Consider the following 15,818-nt stretch of genomic DNA (forward strand, 5'->3'; position numbering starts at 1 on the left):
AAAGCTTTAAATCTTTGGAAAAATTTAGACAATATATAAGTATTATGATATAAAATAGGATCCGGTGAAGACATGAGCACATCAAGCTTAGCGTTATGAAATATATTTGAACGTGGAGTGGTGCATCTGAGGATTGAATTGACAATCTTATATTTCTGTTTCAAAAATAAGGGGAACAGTTTGGTTACACTGCACAACAATTTTTTGGTTAAGTCTTGATTCCTGAAAAGTTTTTGGTGATTATGACAGGTACCAACTTGGTATGCTCAAATATGGTTTTGGTTTTACTGCATCACGTAAGAACTATGAGAAATAGACATTTTTATGTTTACTGACAATAAAATATATAGTCAAGTTTACGTTTCGCACAAGCGACTAAATGAAACAGAATTAAAAGTGTTTTGCTCCCGAGTTTCTTTTATATTCAGTGTCTGGTGCATCACGTTGTAGCATCCAACAATAGTCGGCAAGCATTGACGGATTCCAATTGCCCTGGTATCGTTTCTCCATCGTAGCTATGTCTTGATGAAACCTTTCACCGTGCTCGTCACTCACAGCACTGAGATTTGCGGGGAAGAAGTCCAAGTGTGAATGGAGGAAATGAATCTTGAGTGACATATTGCACTTCATTCTCTTGTATGCTTTGAGAAGTTTGTCTACCAGCTGAATGTAGTTTGGGGCTCTGTAATTGCCCAGAAAATTGTCAACAACGTCTTTCAAGGCTTTCCAGCCAATTTTTTCCGGCCCAACTAACAGATCTTCAAATCGCTTGTCACTCATAACATGTCTGATCTGGGGGCCAACAAAAATACCCTCTTTGATCTTGGCATCAGTTATTCTTGGGAACATCTGTCTTAAATAACGAAAACCTTCCCCTTCCTTGTTCATTGCTTTCACAAAATTCTTCATGAGTCCCAGTTTAATGTGAAGAGGAGGCAAAAATATCTTTGTCGGGTCAACAAGCGATTCATGTGCTACATTTTTCTGTCCTGGAACTAACTTTTTACGGAGTGGCCAGTTCTTTCTAGAATAGTGCGACTCTCTGTCTCGGCTGTCCCATTCGCAGATGAAACAGCAGTACTTTGTATAGCCAAGCTGCAGTCCTAGTAACAGAGCAACGACTTTGAGGTCTCCACAGATATTCCAGTTATACCTGGTATACTGGACATACTTTAGTAACATTTCCATATTCTCATATGTTTCTTTCATATGTGCTGCATAGCCAACAGGTACTGAAGGATAAACGTTGCCATTGTGCAACAGAACAGCTTTCAGGCTTAACATTGACGAATCAATGAAAAGACGCCACTCTTCCGGGTTGTGATCACAACCAAAGACCGAGAACAATCCTTCAATGTCACAACAGAAACAGAGACTGTCGACTTGTGCAAAAAATTTGGTTATATCATGATGCCGGTCTCGAAACACAGAAATTTTCGTACCTGGTGATAGCAAACACCATTCCTGCAGTCTCGAACCTAGCAGCTCAGCTTTTGCTTTTGACAGACCCAAATCTCTGACCAAATCGTTCAATTCGGACTGTGTTATCAGATGTGGATCGCCTGATGAGGATGGTTCAAAATCCGGGTCAATGTCACTGTTAGAACCCTGCACTGCAGTTTCTTCATCTGGTTCGTCTAAGGTCCAATCCTCTGGTGGTTTCGGAACTGGAAGACTGTCATCATGTGGCATGGGTCTCATTGCTGAAGGCAGATTAGGATATTCAATTGACTTCTTGTTTTTGGCAGAGAAACCAGACACATTAGTCAAACAGAAATAACAGTCCGTCACATGGTCTTTCTGTTCTCGCCATATCATCGGAACAGCAAATGGCATCGTCTTTCGAGTACCTCTGAGCCAGGCTCTCAGACTAACAGCACATGTCGCACAGCAAATGTGAGGCGCCCATTGCTTGTCTTGATCACCTATTTTGCAGCCAAAATACAGATGATAGGCTTTCTTTACAAGGGCAGTCATCGAACGTCTCTGAGGCGTAAGTGTATATTCCCCACAGATATAGCAGAATGTGTCGCGGCTGTTACGACACCGACGAGACATATTGCCCGACACCAAAACGTCTATAGCATCAAGCTTACTTACTGTTATATTGCTACAGCTACTATACTACTATACTTTACTATACTGATACTATATACACACACGGACTATCTATATTAACCAAATGAGCAGGATCGGTGTATGGAAGCCACCATTATAGCATGGTGAGACAGCGCAAGCTCGTTCAGACCTGCCCAGACATGCCCAGGATGTCATCTTCCATAAAACAGCTTCCAACCTGGCTAGATTTTATGCATGGACATACCCAGGCGGCACAAACCGTTGTTGATAAGACACTTATGGGAGAAAAAATTGTTTGCATCCAAATATAAGAAAAAATCACGACAAAATTGAAGATTTCTCTGAAATGGTACGTGATGGGTAATTTTTGATGTAATATTCATGATCAGCACCCAAAATTCTATAAGAAACACCCAGCAGTGTTCAGGAAGCAAAAACTTTGTTGTGCAGTGTTATTGGAGCTAGAAAAATCTGGGAGCTTCATAATAAGAACAATTCCAAAGAAATTAACTAAGACAGATTAACTAAGACAGATGGTCTATTTTATCCCTTTCACTTCATGTAGCACTAACAACTCCTTGAGATCTAAAAAGGACTTCAGATGCTTGGGCTGGAAAAACACATATCTCCCAGAAGAGGTGGTGGAATCGGAGACTGTCTGAATTCAAAAGGGCCTGGGATCTCTCAGAGAGAGAAAGAGATAATAGTTGCTGTGGATGGTCAGAATAGATGGGCCATAAAGTTCTATGACATCATAATGCAGGTGTAAATAGGGAGAGGCAGAGATAGTGGATGCTGCAGATGGGCCATTTGGCCTTTATCTGCTGTCATGTTTCTATGCTTCTAAGCCTAAATATTTAATCACATTTACATGCCAGCAAAAAAGTAGCTCCTAATTTTCTTGTTTCTTCTCTCCGTCTCGCCTGTGTTGATTTTGTCACATTAGGATATAAGTTCTGTTTCAAAAATAAGGGGAACAGTTTGGTTATTGGATATTGGTGGATGATTGTCAAATTAAAGTTATTTGAATAAGGTGCAGTTTATTTGATATTATTATTATTAAACATACTAGTCGTTAAGCCCGTTACATTAACGGGTGCTAGAATTTATGTCTGTCTGTATTTTTCTTTCTGTCTCTTTCCTCCCTCCATTTCCCTGTGTAGCGCTGTCTCTGCTTTCTTCCTCAGTCTGCACTCTCAAACTGTAACATTACTGCTTAGCTTTTTCTCCCTGCAAGCATCTCTGCTCTAGCCCCCTGTCCTTCTGTGACTGTCTGTGTGTCTCTCTCTACTTGTGCACTGTTTGTTTGTTTTTTTCAATCTCTCTTTAGCTCCTGATCTCCTCTCACTGACCCTTGCCGACTGCATGTAATTCCGGTTAGGTTTCCATGGCAACCCTGCTCGCGGGTCTGTTCGGTAGGGCCGTTTTTTTCGGGTCTGCCGGCGCCGGGTGGGGAAGAGTCCTGGCTCCTTTTTTGGTTTGGGCGCGTGCAGAGGGGCTCAACAGCGCACAACCACCTTTCCTTCCCTCCCTCCATCAGGTGCAGTGCAGCTCCACCAATGTTAAAAGCAGCCGCATCGAAATCAGAGGCCTGCCACTGCCGTAGCACGTTCCCCTCTGCCTTGGTCCCGCCCCTTCTCTGACATATGGGACCGCGGCAGAGGGAACGTGTTACGGTGGCGGCAGGACTCCAATTTCAAAGCAGCTGCTTTTAACATAGGCGAAGCTGAACTGTACCTGATGGAGGAAGGGAAGGAACGGTGGGGCAAATTTCGTCAACGGCAGTCCTTGTGCGGTTCGAGAGAGGGGGGGGGGTGGAGTCGGCGACTTGCAGCTTCGTGTGCCTCCCACCCCCCTTCCCTCCGGCTCCGCCGCTGATAGTCTCCACCTGCATTGCCCCTGGCGCAGCACTCACCGGCCCGTCGGGCGGGGAACGGAGGAACAGGTTCAGGGCTGCCAGGGGGGGAGGAGTGAGTCCGGCTGAGACTGGCAGGAAGAGGAAGGCGGAGCAGGTGAGCCGGCACCGAAAAAAACTTTAAAGAGCCAGCCAGACCGTGAGTGCGAGCTGTTGTAAGTTTGCATGTGCACTCTTGCCGGCCACGGACATACGGATCACGGAAGCACGCGGATTAGAGTGCGCATGCGCCGCCTACGGTTTTATTATATAGATATTATATACAGCAATTGGGTTGTCGGTGTGAGGTAATTTAAATACATTGGTGGGGCTAGCAGCGGCCTCTTCCCCCTCTATTTGATTGTAGATCCGAGGAAGAGCCTTTATTTCATTGATAATTGTTTCTGTTTGAAATTTCTACAGTAAGAATTGTAATGAAGTAGGCACCGAATTGATTGAACAAGTGGTGTAACTTGTAATTACTTGCTAAATAAACAAAAATAAAGTAAAAAACAAACAATATATAAAGCCAATGGCGTAGCGAGGGTGAGAGGTGCCCTCCCCCACCCTCGTCGCCAGCCCCTCCGCTCCTTCTCCAATTTCCCCTACAATGCGTGCATCCCTCCTTCCCTGTACTTCTAATTAACATCAACGTGCTCCTCGCGACCCTGGCAGCTCTCCCTCCGACGTCACTCCCTACGCACAGCAGCCGGAAGCGACGTCGGCGGGAGAGCTCACACGGTCGCGAGGAACACACTGAAGTTGTTGATTGTACCGGTGAAAACTAGAAGTACGGGGGGAAGGGGGGGCGTGCGCGTGGGAAGAGGGGTGCCAGCGCCCCCACCAACATAGCACCCAGGGTGGACCACCCCCTTTGCCCCCCTCTTACTATGCCACTGTTTAAATCTTTCTTTATTGTTGAAACATAGAACATGATGGCAGAAAAGGGCCACGGCCCATCTAGTCTGCCCGCACTAATGACCCACCCCTTAACTACCTCCATGAAGAGATCCCACATGCCAATCCCATCTTTCCTTAAAATCTGGCACGCTGCTGGCCTCAATTACCTGTTGTGGAAGATTATTCCAGCGATCAACCACCCTTTCGGTGAAGAAATATTTTCTGGTGTCGCCATGAAATTTCCCACCCCTGATTTTCAACGGATGCCCTCTTGTTGCCTGGGTCCTTTAAGGAAAAAGAGATCCTCTTCCACCTTGATACGGCCTGTGACATATTTGAACGTCTCGATCATGTCTCCCCTCTCTCTGCGTTCCTCGAGTGAGTACAGCTTCAACATTTAATAAAATCAGCTTCCAGGCGGGAAAAGAACAAAAGATTGAAGCCTCATTCCCTAAAGACTCTGGGACGCGAGAAACCCCCACTCCAGCAAACTGCCCAGTTGTTATTATTTCACATGTGAACTAAGTGCCTTTGACCGGGCGGGAGGTGGAAACGATTCCTTTTAAAATGTCCACTCATAGGGCTAGCAAGTAAACTGCAGCCACCCCTCCCCCCTTTATTTTGACCTCGCCTGTGCGGAGAGCAAGCGCCCGCGCAAACTGCATCTACAACCAACAAGGATCATCTGCGCATGCAATCCGTGGGATCGCTGTAGGGCGTGCGCCCAATCAGATCATTTGCATGAAGAATCTGTCGTGAATCAGTCGCTTGGCAAAATTTGGCCAAGAATAGGGGAGGTTAGTGAATCTAGGCCTTAATCCTTTCAAACAAGCATGCGTGCCTTTTATTTTATTGTTCATTGAAAGCTTCTATACCGCTACTAATGACTGGGGAGTCAATTCAGAGCAGTTTACATGAGCTTCTGTAATGGTGTTACAATATAGAGTTAGCGTTTTCTGAGATGGGTTTTCATTATAGACACATTTATACCATAATCAGTCATCCTACATATATGCATGCATTTATACCATAATCATCCTACGTATTTTGCAGGATCCGTTTGCGTGCGCCTCACCTTTCTCTTTGTGTGCCAGGTACTTGGCATTGCCTCATGGGTACTGTGGGCAAGGGGTAGAACTGCGCTCAGACGTGCTGAGTGGACAATGATTTCAATTTATGCAGCCAGATTATGGATGATGGTTGCTTTGTAACCTCGATACTAGGATTTCAGGACAGAAGAGAGCAGGAGAGTCGGCGAGGACAGTAAGTGACTGGTCCTCGGGCAGTCGCTTCATTTTGGATCGGCATACCCAATCGGCGTTTCTTCTTCTGCTCAGTGAATCAATGGCTTCCTACTTATGCATGCCATTTCCCCTCATTTGCATGGGCGGATCGGATCAGGTGGGAGATTAATCGGGCAGAAGGTTAGTGAATCGGTTCATAGACAGTAACGCAGAAGACAAAGGCGCGCGCCAACAACTGAACACAAGACGGAGGCGCGCGCCGAAGAAAAAGACTGTTTTTAGGGGCTGCGACGGGGGGGTTTTGTTGGGGAGCCCCCCCCCACACTTTACTTAATACAGATCGCGGCGGCGTTGTGGGGGGTTTGGGGGTTTGTAACCCCCCACATTTTAGTGAAAACGTCACTTTTTCCCCAAAAACAGGGAAAAAGTTAAGTTTTCAGTAGAATGTGGGGAGTTACAACCCCCCAAACCCCCCACAACGCGGCGCGATCTGTATAAAGTAAAGTGTGAGGGGGTTCCCCCCCCCCCACATCCCCCATCGTAGCCCCTAAAAACAATCTTTTTCTTCGGCGTGCACCTCCACGCTGCGCTCAGTTGTCTGCTCGCGCCTTTGTCCCGGCGCGCTTTTGACCTGGTGAATCTGGTCGGGGAACAATCGCAAACTGGTTGGGATATGACTGGTGAGTTTAGTGAATCTAGGCCTAAGTCTCTCCATGTCATCCCTTTCAATTCATCCATGTGAGGCTCTGAACCTTTGCGGGGGGGTGCTGGACAGTTGTTTTTTTTTGAACATCATTTTTATTCAAGAGGCCACAAGAGAAACAGGCAAATCCAATAATACAGAACACAATTGCATAACAAAAAAAGGCAGATACAGACTAGCAATACAGAGGCAGAACAATCCCCAACAGAAGAACAAGAGAAACCACCAAACACAAGGCATTCCAAGTGATAACAGCCCGTCTCCTGTGTAAGCCTCAGGACTTTTTATGTTGTTGGAAAACAGACCCAACCCACCCCCTATTGTGTTCCACAAAGGAATTAGCACACATACCAACCAACACAGATCAGGCAACCAGACATGCAAACCCCTCCCATGCTCACCATTCTCACCATCCATTCATACCAACCCCCCCTCCCCACCCACCCCACGCCGGAGAACCAGAGGTAGCTGCAGGAACACCCTCCAAAGAGCCAGGTAAGCCAATATCTCAGGGTTAGAAGAGCGTTTAAAATAGCAAAGTTCAAATCGCGCCAGCTCAATCATCTGATTCAGCCAGCTGTCCAAGGAGACAGATCCCTCCTGCACCCAATATTGTAAGATTGTACGTTTAACCGTCAGTACAGTCATGTAAATGAAGCGCCGTTGCGGCACCTGAAAACCCTGCTCCTCCAACAGAGACTGGTCACCGAGGAGCAAGGTCTTGTAATCCCACTCAACTGATCGTTGCAAGACCAACTGCAACTGTGCAAAAGAAAAATTCCAGATATATAGGTGAGGACACTCCATAAAGGAGTGGATGAGCGTCCCCGAGGCCCCTGAACACCTAGTACACAACGAGTCTTCCCATAAACCCATGCCCGCCCCTCTCTCTCGAGTAATGTAAGCCCTGTGGAGGATTTTAAATTGAGTTTCCTGCCAAGCCGCCGACTTCACAAAAGCATGCAAAGTGTAAAAAAGATCGAGAAAAGACTCAGGGGTATACTGAGCAGCAAGATCGTGGTTCCACCGTTCTCTTAGAACAGATAAGTGATCCTGGAGGGCTGCAGAACGAATCACTCTGTACCATACCGACAAGGAGCTCTGAGAAGCCGGGATAGTAAGTAGGTAATCATCCAGAGGGCCACACAACCAATCCACTCCGAACTGTTGATGCAGAGTCTGGCAATAGTGCCGGGCCTGTAAATAAGCAAAAAATTGCTGGTTAGGGACGCCCCAGCGTTCCCGAATGGAAGCAAATGAAACAAAAGTACCCGTGGTAGCCTCAATCAGAGAAGAGAGGTTAGAGGCCCCCCTAGATGCCCAAGATTTGAAGGGAGAATGACCGAGACCTGGGGTGAAGCCAGGATTACCCTGAAGTTGCAACAATGGGGAGGCATTCGGGGACCGGCCCTGTAGTCTACGCCACCACCTCCATGCCAAACGAAAAGGGCGCAAAAACCGCTGCCTCGAGAGCAATGCGCCGCCCCCCCTCCTACTCGAGGACCCATGGATAAGATTGATGAAAGTATAAGGTGCGCACCACCCAGTCAGCCACCCAGACGGAGAAAAACGGGCAATTCCAGTCACCCCTTCATGGACAAACCTCAAGAGAGCCGCCACATTATACGCACGGATGTCTGGAAGGCTCAAGCCCCCTTCCCGTTTAGCGAGAGTCAATTTCACATAAGCTATCCTCGCAGCCTTCTGGCGCCATAAAAACGAGGTAAAAATGGACCGAAGCCGCCCAACATCTCGCTGCAGCACCCAAAAGGGTACCGTTTGTAAAGGGTACAGCAATTTGGGTAGGAGGATCATTTTAACCAGAGCCGCCCTCCCCAACAGGGTCAGCGGGAGATCTCGCCAGGCAGAACACAAGGTTTGAATTTTATCAATAGCTGCTACCACATTACTTTTGTACATAACCCGAGGATCAGTATGGAGGTAAATACCAAGATATCTCATCGGCTTCCGCACAGGCGGTATCTGCAAAGTAGCATGCCAGGGTTCTGGACCCAATCCAGCCAGCGGAAGGAGCTCAGACTTAGCACAATTTACCTGGAGGCCCGACAATACCCCAAACTCCGCTACCAAGCGCAACGCCACCGGCAAATGAAGGGGTGCCTGGTCCAAAAACAGTAAGATATCATCCGCAAACAACGTGATACGGCACTCCACGCTCCCAATCTGGATACCTCGCAGCAGAGAAGTATTACGGATCTTGATGGCGAGCGGTTCCAGTGCTAAGACGAAAAGAAGAGGGGAAAGGGGGCACCCCTGTCGCGTGCCCCTACATAGCGAGAAGGGGGATGAAAGGCCTCCATTAATGATAAGTCTGGCCTGCGGTAACGTATATAAGCCCTGGATCCACATAAGAAAGTTCCCTTCCATACCATACTCCCGAAGCACCCAAAAGAGATACTGCCACGAAATGCTGTCAAAGGCTTTCTCCATGTCCAACCCAACGATAGCAGAGGTGCCCCCTCCATCGCGGTGTTCATGGATCGCCGCCAAAGCTTTAAGGAGATTCATAGAAGCGTACCGTTGGGGGACAAAACCAACCTGATCATCTACGATAAGCTGGGGCAAGACCAAATTCAGTCTGGCAGCCAGTATGGAAGCCAATAATTTAACATCCTGGTTCAGCAACGAAATCGGTCGGTAGGATCCTACCTGCGTAAGATCCTTTCCGGGTTTAGGGAGCAGGGTGATGTGGGCTAAGTTGGTCCGGAGACCAGATGTAGACGCAGCTAGAAAGTTAAAGAAATTCCCCAAGGGCTGCGCAAGAAGATCAGGCAAGAGTTTGTAATATTCCGGGCCGAAACCATCGGGCCCCGGAGACTTAGTAAGCTTCAACTTTCGGATCCCTAACCGGACTTCCTCTAGAGAGATAGGGGCACTTAGTTGGTCAGCCTGAGTAACGGAGATCCGTGGGAGACAAATATCCCGGAAAAAAGAATCGCGATCCGCCTCCGTAAAATCCCGTCGTGCATAAAGAGCGCTATAAAAAGCCACAAACTGTTCCCGGATTTGGGCTTCCTGCGTAAAGCTATCCCCTCTAGCATTCTTCACCTGCCGGATAATTTGTTTTTTCCGATAGGGCCGAACTAGGTTCGCAAGGAGTTTACCCGCCTTACCACCCCACTGATAAAGCCTAAACCTCTGATAATAGAGATCCTGACGAGCCCGAGAGTCCAAGATCTCATTGATCTGACGGCGTATTAATTTAATCTGTTGTCCGTCCGACTCCGTCAAGGACGTCCTGTGACGTGCGCGAAACACAGCCAAGCGGTCCGCGAGGGCAAGAAGTTTCTCTCCCTGCTGTTTTCTTTTAGTGGCCACATATTGAATAATATGGCCCCGCATCACCGCTTTAGAGGCGTCCCAGAACACCTCGAAGTCCACGTCAGGGGTATCATTATGCGCAACGTACTCCAGCCAACGGGCCCGCAAATAGATTCCGAAATCCCGATCCGAGTACAAAGCAGCAGGGAACCGCCAAGTTCTCTCCCCCTGCATACCAGTGATCCCTAATGTGAGCACCACCGCCGAATGATCAGAGAAGGAGACATCTTCCACAGTAACCTCATCCACGCAGGCGAAAAAATTAGAGGACACCAAAATGTAATCCAAACGAGAATACGCAGAATGAGGGTTAGAGTAAAAGGTATATTCCCTATCAAATGGATGAAGCGTTCTCCAGGCGTCCACAACCTCCAGCTGAGCACATAAAAAATTCACCCCCATGCGAGCAAAGTGTCTAGGCCGCGGCTTGGCAGGAGAGCAATCCAAGGTCGAATCAGCAGCAATATTAAAATCCCCCCCCACAATCAATTGGTAAGTGGGATATTGAGCTAGAATTCCCAGCAGCCCAGAGAAAAAACTATGACTATAAACGTTTGGGGCATAAAGGTTGCAAAAGAGGAATTGATAACCCCAGACCTCCCCCAACACAATGACATATCGGCCATCTCTATCTGGAATAATCTTGTGAATGTGGAACGGTAAGTGTTTATGCAGTAAAATGGCCACCCCTCTTTGTCGTCCATTATACGCGGAGTAACTCACATCTCCCACCCATTCTCTCCGTAGTTTCTCATGTTCAGTACCCGTCAGGTGAGTTTCCTGCAGGAAGGCTACGTCAACGTGGTGTTGCCGAAGCCAGGTAAGAATTTTCTTGCGTTTAATTGGAGAGTGTATACCATCTACATTCAGAGTAACAACAGTCAAATTAACCATAGCTGCTTAGCAAAAAAAGCCACCATAGCAGTCTGTTAGCAAAGAAAAAAAAACAGGCCAGAGACCGGACCTCCCAGCCAAGCCCGACTCCAGGGAAAAACATGAGTCCCGCAGCCCCTCCGGTCCCCCAACCCTCACTACCCCGAATCTCCACCCCACCCCACCGACACACCCCCCCCCTACAAGCATCCACAGCCATGCAACACACATCCTACCCCACCTACCACCTCACTCCCCCCTCCCGGAAAGTCCTCCCCTGACTTACCAAGACCCCAATCCCAAGAAAAACTGTCTGCACTCAACCATCCCTCCCCCCTCCCGTACCCTCGGCCGATATCAGGCAGAAAAGAAAATCCCGCTAAACTAATATAGACTCCCAATCCAACCCCGAGACACCCCATGCCATACCCACGCTGCTACTCAACCAATCCCCTGCCCACTAACTCATACCCCTCAAAGCAAAACTCCCAGCAGACCCGGAAGCCCCCACCTCCCAAAAAAGAAAGAAAAGTAAATCACCGTAGGCCCCAAAAGATATGCCCAGCATTCCCAAGAACCGCCGCCCAGCAGGGGAAAAGCCATTCAAATCGAGGAGCAAATACAAAGCATGAGAGGAGCATAGTACAGGTAGTCCTCATTACTATCTCCCGAATGCCCACGGGAGCCAGAGAATGGCTACCCCCTCAGCTCTAAACAATCCATCCCGAACCCGGATCCCCCCCAACCCACCTCTCCCCAATGTCCAGGAAGGGAAAGTTAGAAGACGGTACAGACAGGAAGCCGAACCCCAGACAAGGAGGAAAGCATAAAAGAGAGGAGAGAACACAGTACTAAGAGCCCCATTCACTGCCCGGCTGATAACAGAAGCCATGAAGGCAGCAATGAGCAGTAGCAGGCCTACCAAAGGAGCACACAGCCTCGAGCCCCCTCCGAGCAAAAAGAAAAACATAGCCAGTTCGCAGGTGCAAGATAGAGAAAGGAAAGAAATAGGAAAAACAATAGGACCCCGAAACCAGGTCCGCTCGGTCCCGGGCCCAGGGATCACCCGTTCACACTCCAAAATATAAACAACGGGTCACACCCGGATCCCTTAGGGCCCCAAACAGCAAGGGATAGAGGGAGAAGGAAGAAAGAAGCCAGTTCAGAAAGGCAAATATCACAGAATGTCCGGCTCAGCAAGGTTGTAGCAGGATATCATCTTCATGGAGCCCATAGCAGGATCTGGTCTCCGATACACTGCAAGCTGGAAAGGTAAGATACAGTCAAGGGCGCGTGACTCAGTCTGGCAAACCCTCTAGGAAGGATCGAATCTCCGCCGGGGTGTTGAAATAGTGAGTTTTGTTGGCATGGTAGACTCTTAGTTTTGCCGGATATTGCAAAGCAAAACGCAGCTGCTTCGAGTGGAGCTGTGTGCAATACGGAGCCATAGCGCGGCGCTGCTCGGAGACACGAGGAGAGTAGTCTTGAAATAGGAGAAGCCTCTGGCCCTCATACGAAACATTGCCTTTCGCTTTATAGTGGAGCAGAATCTGATTCTTGTCAGCGAAATTAAGAATGCGGGCAATGACTGGCCGCGGCTTCCTCTCTCCCTCCCTGAAAGCTCCGATCCTATGCACTCTCTCGACCAGAAGGGGCGAATCTCCAGTATCCATCTCCAGCGCCTTAGGTAGCCACGTGGAGACCAGGGCATGCAAATCCGCGCCCGATATTGATTCTGGGAGCCCGATAAGCCTTAGATTATTTCTACGGCTCCGGTTCTCAATGTCCTCAGCCCGGTCCTCCAGCTTGCGGCATTTCTCCTCCAGAGCTCGGACTCCCGCCTCCAGGGCCACAGTGCGATCGTCCTGCGCCGAGACCCTGTCCTCCACATGTTGCAGGCGAGTGGTCTGCCGTTCCACTGAGTCCTTAAGCCCGTCGACCGTGGACTGCAATCGAGTTAGTTTGTCATCCAAGAAAGTTGTAAGGTGTTTTTTCAGTTCCTCGATCGCATCGGCCTGCAGCATGACGGTTGGAGTGAGCTGCATGCGGTCAGATGTAGCATGGTCCGCCATCTTAGCTGGTGTAGCAGGGCCTCGTACCACTTTAGCAGACTTCTGGACTCTAGCTGGCATAACGGAGAGCCGCTGCCAGAATTGGTACAAACGCGCAGCCAACAACTTGCCCCAGACTATAGATGAAGAAAACAGGCTGGAGAGGCAGATATATAGCGGGATACAGCTAAAAGTTAGCCCAGAGTTCGGGAGAGGTACTCAGACACGTCTGATCAGGATGAGTGCATCACGTGACCCCGGACAGTTGTGTGTAAGCTTTGAGATTCATTATAAACCACACCTCATGTTCTGCTTCATCAAGTATATACCAGGAATTCTTTCTCAGCCTTATCACCTCCCCCACCTCCTCCTCTCTCCTTTAAAAAGGATTTGCGGTTGGTACAGTAAGAATCTGACACCGATTACATTGATCTGATGATTATGCTAATCTATAAGTGACTCTCCTGAATGTTCGATATTACAATGCTCTCTTTCATTCAAAAATTTCAATAAAAATATTGAATTAAAAAATGAATTTGACCCTGTTCAAGCTGCAAAGGAATACCTAACCCTTTTAAACGGCCATCAATAATTTGACGGAGACTCCAACAGTTGGAACCTAAGAACGGTACCAGGCAGAGCTTTGGATTCTTGCCCCGAAATAGCTAAGACGAAAAAAAAAATAAAAATTTTAATTGAATCAGGTTGGGCAGATTGGATGGACCATTCGGGTCTTTATCTTTATGAATTCATGGTTATGTATCATCATTTCTCAGGCTCATTCATATATGTCTTTTAGGAAGCTGCTGATTTATTTAATAAATTTGTTAATTGATGTTTTTTGAATTTTGACTGGCAAAATGTACATTGTTCATTTAGATTGTTCTTAGCTTGATTTTAATATATATATATTTTTTAATCAATTGTATTTTGTTTACTGTTTGTGCAAATTCTCTTTGTATGTGAACCGCCTAGAACAGTGGTCTCAAACTTGCGGCCCGCCAGGTCCTATTTTGAGGCCCTCAGTATGTTTATCATAATCACAGAAGTAAAATAAAACAGTCTCTTGATCATATGTCTCTTTAGCTATAAATGACAATATTATTATTAAGACTTAGTGAAAAGGAAAGATTTATAAATTATAAAGGGTTTTACCTCATTAAAAAAATTGTCATTTCTTTAATAGGACAATAACTAGTTTTTCTGAGGCCCTCCAAGTATCTACAAATCCAAAATGTGGCCCTGCAAAGGGTTGGAGTTTGAGACCACTGGCCTAGAACTACGTGGTGTGGCGGTATATACAAATACAATTATTATTATCTGCCGTCATCTACTATGTGACTATGGGCTCCTTTTACTAAGGTGCGCTAGCGTTTTTAGTGCACGCAGGAAATTACCGCGCGCTACGCTTCTCGAACTAATGCCAGCTCAATGCTGGCGTTAAGGTCTAGCGCCCGCTAAAGCCCTAGCGCACCTTAGTTAACCCTTTCAGGACCATAAGGATCGTAGGCCAATTTTTGTGGTTTTGATGACATTTTTATGGTAAAAAGGGCTTGCAGATGCCAAAAAATTGATTTTTTTTTTGTGAAATATCATTATTTTTATTTAAAAAATCACACTTCTGGCTTATGGACAGTGTGGCAAGTGAATCTTCTCGTCAATCTGGCAACGACGCTAATGAATGAATGTCGGAACCAGTTTGTTTACATAAAGGCAGTATCATATGGAATCCGTACATATCAAATTTAGAACTGTAGACTATCCCAATCAAAATTGATAGGGTTTTAAAGTTATGGGACAAATATGTCCCTTGGTCCTGAAAGGGTTAAAGGAGCACTGTGTTAATAATCAGAGCCTGGAGTGGTTGATACCCAGACACCACTATGGAAAGGAAACAAACAGAATAAACATACCTACCTTTGCTGGCTTTTCTTTTTTTGAATGCACATTTCCCAAATTGTGGACTTGCACGCCTACAAAGCTGCTGCATTGTCAGAGACTAGGCAGTGCCCCCCCTCCCTCCCTCCCTCCCTTTGGAATCCATGGGGTCCCCCCTCGAGATTAAAGCCCAAACCTCGCTCTCGGGAGGGTCCCCCAGCCCCGGCCTCTACACTGTCCCGGCTTTGGAAAAGCTGCAGCAAGCCGGTGTTTTGCAGGGAATCTTACCCCTGCGGGCATTTTCCTCTCCTTCTCGGCTGTTGGCAGGCTAGAAACGGGTCGGAGAGGGATCTCCGCCTCGGGCTGTGGGGGTCGATTCTCGCAGGGATGGGGGGGAAGCTGAGATTTGGGCCCGGAGGCGGCCAATGACGTCACATTGGAGAAAAAACACACATAGTTCGTGACGTCATAACGGGGAGGCGGAGCCCTTGGTTTTTATTCCTTGGTTCTGCCCCTTTTAGTGCTGATTGCTCAGAACGGCCGTGGGAAGAGAAGAGGAGCTAGGGGGCTCTACCCCCTCGTTCTGATGGAGAGGAGAGGAGGAGGGGTTTCAGCTCTTTCTTGCTCTCATTGGTCAGAATATTCCTGGGGCGGGAAGAGGAGTTAGAAGGCTCCACCCCCCTAGTTCTGACGGAGAGGAGGAGGGGTTTCAGCTCATTCTGGCTCTCATTGGACAAAATATTGCTGAGTTTCCCCTCTTTCTGGCTCTCATTGGTTAGAATAGCCCAGGGGCGGGAAGAGGAGTTAGAAGGCTCCACCCCCTAGTTCTGACGGAGAGGAGGGGTTTCAGCTCA

General features: G+C 47.6%; 1 protein-coding gene across 2 annotated transcripts in view; it reads right to left on the minus strand.

Annotated features, from left to right (window-relative positions):
- Positions 1–15,519, minus strand: part of LOC117354573 (gastrula zinc finger protein XlCGF26.1-like) — a 28,406-nt gene extending 12,887 nt beyond the window's left edge. For both annotated transcript variants that reach the window (XM_033932335.1, XM_033932334.1), the window contains exon 1: positions 15,253–15,519. In XM_033932335.1, coding sequence (XP_033788226.1) covers positions 15,253–15,264 — 12 coding nt within the window. In that variant the 5' untranslated portion in view covers positions 15,265–15,519. The remainder of the gene's footprint in view (positions 1–15,252) is intronic.
- Between the last annotated feature and the right edge of the window lie 299 nt (positions 15,520–15,818).

Source organism: Geotrypetes seraphini, chromosome 2, assembly GCF_902459505.1.
Source record: "Geotrypetes seraphini chromosome 2, aGeoSer1.1, whole genome shotgun sequence".
Classification (NCBI taxonomy): domain Eukaryota; kingdom Metazoa; phylum Chordata; class Amphibia; order Gymnophiona; family Dermophiidae; genus Geotrypetes; species Geotrypetes seraphini.